The sequence below is a fragment of the Fukomys damarensis genome, unplaced genomic scaffold, assembly GCF_012274545.1.
Source record: "Fukomys damarensis isolate Sample0158 unplaced genomic scaffold, DMR_v1.0_HiC HiC_scaffold_23, whole genome shotgun sequence".
In the NCBI taxonomy this organism is placed as follows: Eukaryota; Metazoa; Chordata; class Mammalia; order Rodentia; family Bathyergidae; genus Fukomys; species Fukomys damarensis.
In genome coordinates, this window is record NW_022900935.1 from 32,687,251 (window position 1) to 32,696,927 (window position 9,677).

The 9,677-nt window shown below is 48.5% G+C and overlaps 1 protein-coding gene across 3 annotated transcripts; it reads right to left on the reverse strand.

The window, feature by feature from the left end:
* Window positions 1-460: 460 nt before the first annotated feature.
* Pars2 (prolyl-tRNA synthetase 2, mitochondrial) lies at window positions 461-8,752 on the reverse strand. Of its 3 annotated transcripts, XM_010610398.1 has the most exons (3): window positions 8,700-8,724; window positions 5,256-5,360; window positions 461-4,878 (listed from the first exon to the last, which is right to left on the reverse strand). In XM_010610398.1, exon 3 carries the CDS (start codon window positions 4,851-4,853, stop codon window positions 3,426-3,428), a length of 1,428 nt encoding a protein of 475 aa, XP_010608700.1. In that variant the 5' UTR covers window positions 4,854-4,878; window positions 5,256-5,360; window positions 8,700-8,724; the 3' UTR covers window positions 461-3,425. The 3 variants fall into 3 exon arrangements, with proteins under 3 accessions (XP_010608700.1, XP_010608699.1, XP_010608701.1); XM_010610397.1 differs by lacking the exon at window positions 5,256-5,360 and having other exon boundaries at window positions 8,700-8,752; XM_010610399.2 differs by lacking the exons at window positions 5,256-5,360; window positions 8,700-8,724 and adding an exon at window positions 8,519-8,692.
* Between the last annotated feature and the right edge of the window lie 925 nt (window positions 8,753-9,677).

The following is a 9,677-nucleotide window of genomic DNA, read 5'->3' on the forward strand; positions in this document are numbered from 1 at the left end:
CCCTTTCTGCGGGCCCACAATGTACCACCCACCTACCATGTGCAAAGTACCACTAATAAAGGGTAACTGCCACTCACCAAGCATCTACCATGTGCCAGGCACCACTGTCCCATTTATAGGTAAAGAAGCTGAAGCACAGAGAGGGAGGAAGTGTCTTGCATCGTTACATAACTGTTAAGCGGCCCGGGCAGTCTGATTCCGACCTCCAGAATGGAGCCTTACACTATGATGTACATCATTGCATTACATTAAGGGGAATACTGCCGTTTTTCAAATGTTACTGAAGTTTGCACTAATATAAGAAAATTATTTTCCTATCCTTTTCCTAACTCTAAAAGCCTTTAATACTCTTGGATGCCTAACAATCCAAGGCATCTCAGAATAGAAATGGATCTCAGGAACTCTGAAATCTTGGCACTCAAGCAGTTAAAGAAACAGCCATTTCAACAGATTTCTGCAAAGTTCTTTCTTTTATTGATAGCCCAGCAGGTGTTTCTTCCATTAAAACAGAATATTAATGGAGCCCTTGATTTACATTCTCAGCTTGGTTTACATGATGAGTTTGTTAGGCACCAGTCTTTGTCCCCAAGTATTAATTCTGCTATATCCCAGCCAGTTGCCTATGTCTCCCCAAGGAACGAGCAATGAGAATATGGCCTGTACCTGTTATTTTGCCAGCATCCCCATTTCATGAATTTATGGCAAGAGGTAAAATCGGCAAGTTCAGAAATGAGAAAGTAAGGTACACTGAATATTTCTCTTTCCTCTGAGATGAATCCATTCTGTGGGTATTCCCTAATTCTTGCTCATGGTTTTCCCAGGAAGGCTATAAATCATCCTATCAAGAAAACAAGATCCAGGTCTCGAGATAACAAAGTTTACAGCAATGCCTAAGTTCCTGGAGGAAAGTGCAGTTGCAGGGTCAAGCATGTCACATAAGTGAGCTCTGTCAGCCCAGACCACCCTACAAGGCAGGCACCATTAGCACAAGCATTGACCAGGGAAGAATCTGAGATGCGCAGAGGACAAGCAGTGTCTCCAGTTACGTCCCCTGTAAACAGTAAATCTAGGATTGTTGATTATGTCTCTTCAAGGCTCTAAGCTTCCCCCAAACAACACTGCTCCTGGCTACTTGAAGAAACCCTAGCTTTATGATCGGGACACTCAAGTTTCATTCAGCCTGACCTTGGGTAAATCACTGTTCTCCTGTGTTGTCTCATGTTATAAAATTAAGAGGGACAGGTACCAATTTCAGCAGTTTCTGGGGCACTGGCATCCTGAAGGCTGTGCCAGCCCATTTTCTTCCTGTAGCAGGGCTGATCAGCAGGCAGTGGTGCCCACTTGACCTTCACCAATCAGATGGTAAGAGAGTGGTAGTACCCGCCTGCCCCAGGCTGCTTCCCCTCTGTGATCCAGTGCTGGAGAAGCTTGCTCCAAGTTCTCTGTTCTCAAGTTCCAGGATTCTACATCATCACGTTAGCCCAGGACACACACATTTATGGAGTTTTAAATGAAATGGATTTCTGTTCCTGGCATCTGGTTTTTTAAAGTGTCATTGGGCTAGCCTTCTATAAATATATTGAGTACACATTTAAAGGTAAAAGAAAAAAAAAGATTAAATGATCATTTGCATGAATTCTAAGGCTAAGCAGTGTAGCGGGGAAAGCCAGATTTGGCCCATGCCCAGATTCTGGCTCTTTATCAGCAGAGCGTCTTTGAGTCAGTTGCTTAGTGGGAGCCTCAGGTGTCTTTATCTATAAAATGGCAGCACTTGGCGTGCATGATTTCAAGGACTGGACACAGTATGTAAGAATGCCTTGCAGCACAGTGGTACATGACAGCCCCCAACAACTAAACCTTTAAAAGCAGAGAGAGCTGGCATTAGTCTGTAAACATCCCACTTAAGACCACCCAAGGAAATGCCCAACAACAAAGTGAGTCAAGGCAGCGGCTCTCATACCAGGAACCCTCCCTCATACCCCACATCCATGGGACCAGAGTCTCTGTGGAGAACCCAGGTGATTCCACCACGCAGTAAGGTCAAACCCCTGCCCCTGGTGATCTGGCATAAGTTTGCTCTCTGGCCTGAGAATCTGAAGGACTCAATGGGATCTGGAGCTCCAAAAGGAGTCCTGGGAGCCCTGCAGGGTTGATAGATACATTCACTTAAGAAAGCCGATGGGGTGTGCTGGGGGTGGGGGTGCTCTAGCATCACATCAGGGGCAGGAACAGCTGTCAGGTGTGTCACAGGTGGGGTAGTTGTTCAAGACAGGTCTTGTGGTGCCCTGGGAATGTGCTCAGGGCCCTGGCCTTGAGTTCACAAAGATAGACAAGACCCCGGACTCTGTGACTGCAGAACGAGCAGCAGTGTGATCAGTGCTGTGAGAGGCACTGAGGGAAGAATCAATTCTAGGAGTTGTCAGGCAGGGTTTCAGGTGGCTTTGGCTTGGCCTTGACAGATTCCTGTTAGGGTGGACTTGTGGGTTATGTTCCTAAGTTAGCAGACAGAACTAAAATAGGGAGCATTGTGGTGGTAGCTCAGGCTAGCTGCCAGCTTCCCACAAAATTCACAGACAGATTCCCCCAGTGTGGCTCTGGGATCCAATTCTGCACCCAGGACAAGGTTACTGTGGGTGGAAGCCCGCTGCCCAATACTTGTGAGGAGAAATGGTTTGAAACAATTTTCCACCTGCCCTGCTCCTTTTTTTGTGTCAAAATAGCAGAAACAGAATGAAAAAGCAGTAAGTCATTGGGTGCTGTTAAAATAGTCAATATTTCATGTTTCGAATTAACATGAAAGGCTCATTCCAACAGTTTGACTTTATTTAATCAACAGAACATGATGTCAACATTTCAGCTACCTCAGTAGGGCCGGGACTCTGGAGGCACTTTTTAGGCCACCAGGCCATTCTATTAGCTTTGCAGGGAGCTGTGAGGACTTCACAAATCTAGTTATATTCTCTTGGGTTACAGATAGGGAAACTGAGCCTGCAGCAGGGCAGCAGATCTCCTGATTCTTAACTTCTTGGTGGGGAGCGCTGGCAGCCCTGCTCCCTGAACAAGGCTCATGGTAGACTTTGGCAGGATGGGTGCGGTGAGGGGAGCCCTGGCCGTCAGCCATTCCTGTCCAACACATGAGGAACTCACCTGAGAGGGGACGTGACTTGCCCAAGGGCCAAGATTAGAACTCAGTCTCTTTCTTGCTTCAGACTCCTGAAAGAAGCTTCCACAAAGGACTCGCATATGGCAGCATGGGGAGCCTGGAGAAAGTGATCAGGTTAATGATCTTAAATACAAATAATATGAGCAAATGAGTGGATAAAAATTGGTTCCGCTATGATGGTGTAACCTTCATGAGCTACTGTTTCTGCAGCAATGCCCAGGGAAGGGGTAGGAAATGCAGTGTTAGCGACAGCACAGGGCACTCAGACAACGTGAACTTGGGCCAGGAGTTCCAGGACTCCTTCTTTGGTGAGGAAGACCACCTCACCAGTGTTCTGGCACCAAACCTCAAAATGCGCAGGATCCTCCAGGGCCCTCTTGCCAGCGATTACCACAAAGGGGTAGCCAAATTTGTTGGCGTCTTTCAGTCTGTTTCCAATGGTCAGATGGGTCCGGTCATCCAGCAGAACCTCCCCTCGAAGCTGAGAGGCCCCTTCTATGATGTGATCATGCAGGTGCTCCATCAGCTCCGTGGCCACTGCCTCCTTGCTGCCCTTCTTAGGAGGGATGAGGCAGACTTGGTAAGGGGCAAGAAGGCTGGGCCAGCGGATGCAGTCTTCTGTAGAGAGAACTTCAATGGCAGCAGCCAAGATCCGTGTCACACCCAGCCCATAGCACCCCATTTGAGCCAGGGACAATTCACCATGGATGTTGGCAAACTGGGCATTGAAAATGGAGGAGTACTTGGTACCTAGGTAGAATGTGTGCCCTACTTCAATGCCTTTGGTTTCGGTCAGAGGGCCCTGGCAGGCAGGGCAGTTTGTCTGTAGTGAGTCTAGAGTCTCCATATTAGCTGAGAAACTGCAGTTGGGACAGATGACAAGCCGGTCCTCCCCAATATCCACTGGCAGCTGGAACTCATGAGACATGGTGCCCCCGATGCTGCCCACATCTGCCTGAGCCTTGATAAACTGCAGCCCCAACCTATGAAAGAGGCTGCAGTAGGCATCACACACCAGGCTGTAGGTCTGCTGGGCAGCCTCTGGGGAGGCGTCGAAGGTGTACATATCCTTCATGTAAAATTCTCGGCCACGGAGAAGACCAAAGCGGGGCCTGGGCTCATCCCGAAACTTCCTTGTCACCTGGTATAGCAGGAACGGAAGCTGTTTATAGGACAGGTTCTTCTGGGAGGCGACCAGGGCCGTAACAGCTTCCTCGTGAGTTGGTCCTAAGCAGTATTCCTTGCCGTGCCTGTCTCTAATCCTCAGCAGCTCCTTGCCCATCAACTGCCAGCGGCTGGTGGCTTGCCAGAGCTCAGCTGGGCTGAGGCTGGGCATGTTGATTTTCTGGCCTCCAATAGCCTGCATCTCCTGGTCTATCATCCGCACCAGCTTCTCCATGGCACGGACTGTATAGGGCAGGAGGTGGTAACAGCCAGGGCTTGCTGGGAGAATCAAACCCACCTGCAGCATCAGCCGCTGGCTCTTACAGGTCAGGTTGCCAAGCCTGCCTTCCAGGGACAGCACCTGGTCTTCCCGCAGGTTCTGTGGCTGGAACATGTGGGACAGTAGCAGGCGCTGCCCTCTCCCCATGGCACAGTGGTGATACCGACGGTGATAGGATGTGGAGAGCTGGGGGCTGCAGGTGGCCAGCCTGGACAATGCTCTGCATCTCCCCAGCGTCCCTTCCATGGCATCCAACACCGGAACACAGCACCTGGAGAGACATGAGGCATGGGAACGAACGTTAACTGAGCCCTGACACCACGGCAGCCACTTGGTCTGGCCTCCAGCAAACTTCCAAGCAGCCACTGATTCTGCAGATTCGAATGCTTCTGTATCTAATATTCTAGATCAAAGCTCTATTTCTCTTTTGTTTTTTCAAAAAGTCCCATTTAAACCAGCCAAGGTGGTAGACACTTGTAATTCTAGTACTTGGGAGACTCAGGTAGACTCAGGTAGGTCACAAGTCTGAGACCAGCCTGAATCACACAGCAAGACCCTGACTCAACAAACAAAAATTTCATTAAAAAGATTTTTCTGATTATGAAAATATAACGACACACTGTGGGGACACCACTGAGTAGTACTCACACAGGCTGTGGAGCCAGGCACCCCGGATTCCTGGGAGCTTCCCACTGAACGCACCATGCGTGGCTAGGACCTGTGCCTGAGCCCCTCTGTGCTCAGTGCATTCACCTGTAAAGTAACGCTGAGGCTTGTAAGCTTGCTGTGGGGACATAGAAGTCAGGGAAAGTTCTTAGATCTGTATCTGACAAAGACTATAAGCCTAATGCACGTTTTCTATTACAGAAAACTAGAAGGAGAAACCAAACCAAAACAAAAAATCAACTCAAATGCCTCAGCTAACCACTTGCTGCTGCGCTCACTGCAATCCCTTATTTCTCGAAAACCCTGTCCTTCCCACCTCCCACTCTCTGCTAAAATGTCAGGATCCTGCACATTGTCTGAGTTTCAGATCTACGTCTTAACCTGGGCCTGGAGGACACAATGCCCAGCTACTTTAAACTCCATGCCTGAATGAACTCAGCAACTCCCCCAAGTCTACTTCCCTCCAGGGCTGCCTATTCTGAGTGGCTCCACAGTGCCCTTCACCCACACCAGAAACCTGGCTTCATCCACTCTGCCTCTTGCTATGGCTCACAGTCATCAGCCCTCTGGGTCCTGTCATTCCTGCCCCCTCTCACCAGCTCCATGGCCTGCAGTTTGGTCCAGGCCACCATCACCTCCCATGCATGGGGCTCAGGCCTGCTCACCTCCAACCCATTCTCTACACCACAGTCACGAAGAGACATCCAGCACCAAGGGTCTAGTTTTTCTTGCTGGAAGTAACTCCCTGCTGCCCTGAGAATGAGGTGTAAGCTTCTGACCTTTCAGGGGTACATGGCATCCCCACTCTTCCTATAAGCTGGGCCCCTCTGGCTCAGGTCCCTGCTGCCCTCTCCTTGCTTCAGCTGCACTGTGCTCACTCTTAAACACACTGCCTGTCCCTTCGCTACTCACCCTCCAGGCCTTGGGACGACCACCCTGTCCCGTTCCCCAAACCTCAGGCCCCCACTGGGCTGTCAAACACCCAGTCACTGCCTGGAGCAACTGCTCACCTGACTGCCTGATTCCCTCCACACACTGAGCTCTGCCAGGGCAAGGACCCCATCCAGCCTGCTCACCACGACATCCTCAGCAGGCAGCCGGGGCTCACCAGATGCTGTCCACTGAATAGCAATGTTTCTTTGTGGTTTCACAAGACATTCACAGGTTTCTGGAGGCAGTGCAACCTCCCAGGGTGGACTACACAATGACTCACCTGCTACCCAGAGTGGTCAGCTTTCTCTATTACACCAAAGTTACAGTGGCTTTCTTCTCTTTTGTTATATACTTGGGAGATATTTCAAGAATGGAATGAATGAGTCAAGGGTATAAACTCTTTTAAGGCTGATTTATATCACCAGAGTTAGTGAGCACCTCAACTTTTTGGGACAGTCCATGGAGTGAAACCCCCAGTGGAATGCTGAGGTACTGATGCTACTCAGCTTCCAAGCTCTACCTTAAGTGGCCTCCTGCTTCTCCCCTGTGCACTGCACAAGTATGAAAAGGCTGGGAGGCAGGCGACAGTGTGGTTCATGAAAAAGTGCAGTGCAGGAAGAAGGGCAAATGTGGAACCACACCTGGCTCCACCACGGCTCCACCTCTTACCCAAGCCTGACCTTTGGCCAGCAGCCCAAACCAGAAACTCCCTCACTCCTAGAGCAAAGGAGTCAGACTCCAGGATTTCTCTCAACTCCATCCGCTACTCTGTGACTTCCTGCCATATCCTTGGGTTATTCTGTTAATACTCCTCCCTCCATGACAGATGCCCAGGGATCCCGACACCAAGCTCTGGAAGCACCCTGCCCCGAGGGACTGGCTCAGCAGGGCTGCAGTGGGCAGAGAGCAGGGACTTCCAAGAGTTCCCAGAGCTGGTGCTGCTGCTGGAAGAATCACTGAAGGAAGCCAGCTGTGGTCCTGTGCTTCAGAGTGTGACCTTCACGAGGGCAATGACCAAGCCTGGTCATGGTGAACACTGAATAAATGTTCTATCAATGGAGTAACTGAATGACTCTACCTGTTAGTCCAGTCCTCTATGATAGCTAAACAGACAACTGTTCAATCACTTTTTATAATCCATCAACAGCTCCCCACTATACAGTGGACCCTTGACTTACAAACTCAATTCATTCTTGAGCGCTGGCTGTAACTCAGGTTGGTTAACTGAAAGCTGAGGCTCCTCTACATAGTCTTCAGTCTCCTGTATACAGGCAGATCTGTGTCCTTAGAGAGACACTGGCGCAGGATTTCTCAACCCCTCAGGAAAGGATGTTGTAATATTCTGTCCAGAGCTTTTTAAGGGTTGTATCTATCTGACACTATCTAGAAGCACAAGTGGCATTCAGGTTGTAACTCAAGACTTGGTAAATTAAAACTAAAATTTCGGTTGGAACCCAAATTGTTCATATGTCAGGCTGGTCGTAACTCGAAGGTCCACTGTAGTTTGTCTGGAATGGCATCAAAGCTTTTAATATTTTGACACCAACACGTCTTTCAGCTTTTTAGCCTACCATTTCCCTAAAATGCTCCCTAAATTGCTCATCATTCCCAGAACAGGTTAACATCCACCAACATCCAGTGACTCCGACTCATCAATCAAAGTCTACTTATTTCTAGAAGCTTTTCTAACCTCTTCCAAACAGAATGTCACTCCCTTCTTCCCTCAGCACACACCTCTTTAGAGTATACATACTGGAATCACTTCCAAAAAAACCCCAAAAACCTGTTTTTTGAGATGATGTCTCTCCTGTAGTCCAGGCTGGCCTTGAACTTGCTATGTAGCCCATTTTGGCCTCGATCTTGTGATTCCCCACAACTTCCCAAGCTGACACTGAGAACATATACTGTTTCATGCTCTGTTGTTCTGTTTTTTGAGACAGGTCTCACTCTGCAGTTCAGGCTGGCCTTGAACTTGCCTCAGCCTTCTGAGGGCTGGGATATAGGAACGTGCCACCACGCCTGGCTTCATCCTTTATTGAACGAGTTCATGAGGCTGCATACGTTGTTAAGATTTCAGGATCTAGCACAATACCTAATATTTGGGCTTTTACTATTTCTTGGTCAGATGTATTATTAAATAAAGAGGAAAGGGGCACAATGATATAATTACCTGAAAAACTTAAGATACAAATTTTAAGACCCGGCTCTGTTTGCTCCACTCACCCCACCCCGCCCTGTTTGCCCATGCTGGGAATCCCGCGCCTTTCAGGACTAGGAAGTAGACGAAGGCCAAAGAGCTGCCCTCACTTTACCACGGAGGAGGAAAAGAGCAGGAGAAAACGCTATCAGAGTCTATGTGATCGCAATCCCCTCAGCTCGAAGTATGGACACATGGTAACACGAACTCTAGGTCCTGGGACTCCGCGCCCATAACCTGGTCCGCCCTCCTCGGTCCCGTAGACCCGCTCACAACCTGCCACCACCCATGCTCACCAACTACTGTTCCAGCTAGCGCCGCCCGCCTTCTGCCGCGCCGAGCCAGTACGCCTGCGCCAACTCGCCCTGAGCCCCGCCTCCCACCCGATTAGCCAATCGCAAGCTGCGTTTAGCGCCAACTCTCTCTAGACGCCCGGGTTGTTTTCCGGAAGTTGAGAGAGAACAGCAATGACTAGATCACCGTCCCGGAAGTGCCCTCTAGGACTTTTGGAGGCTTAACTCTACTTTCAAAATCGACCCCCTAGCGTTTGAGTCTGGTGTTACTGCCTACTACTGACAAGCACCGCTCCATTCTCTGAATGGGAGAAAGGCTAGTGACACTGTAACCATGACAACCCCCCCAGCAGTGTCGTTTCTAATCCATTCTGTGCTGTACCAGGCTTTCAATTTAAATAACTTTAAAATTGTGGAACAGTTAGAGAAAGACACCTTTTTTACAGTGTCCAGGTGGTCTTTAAGAAAACAGCAATTCAAACTTTCACAAAATATTTTTGAGTGCTACCTTGTACCAATCACTTTGCAGACACAGCATAGTGAAGTGAATGAAACAGACAAAATTTCTTGCATTCAATGCAGTTTACATTCTTGAGAGGAAACAGTCCTTAAACCAGTACGATGAAATTTAGGTAAGTCAGTGAAGAGGGCAGAAAATAACTTAGTGATCAAGACAAATAGAAGTTTGATAACTAAATTAAATTATTTTCTAAAATCGAAATTAAAGCCAAAAAAACTATAGTCAAAAAATCAAAATTTTAGATAAAGTTCCGATCTTTAAAAGTTAGAAGATTTTAAATGGTCTGGAGAAAAATTAAAGAAGGAAAGTGGAGTAGGGGCAGCTGGTGTGGTTGCAATTTAAGCTAGGATGACCATGGAGAGTGTCACTGACTTTTCATTTTAGTTTTTCATTATTAGGTATCGAAACCAGGGAAAGGCACAAGACATCCTGGTGAGGGGGGAACAGGGGTGGCAAATGCA

Coding starts and splice junctions, on each gene's coding strand:
- Pars2 (XM_010610397.1), bottom strand. CDS start 4,853: ATGGAAGGGACGCTGGGGAGATGCAGAGCATTGTCCAGGCTGGCCACC.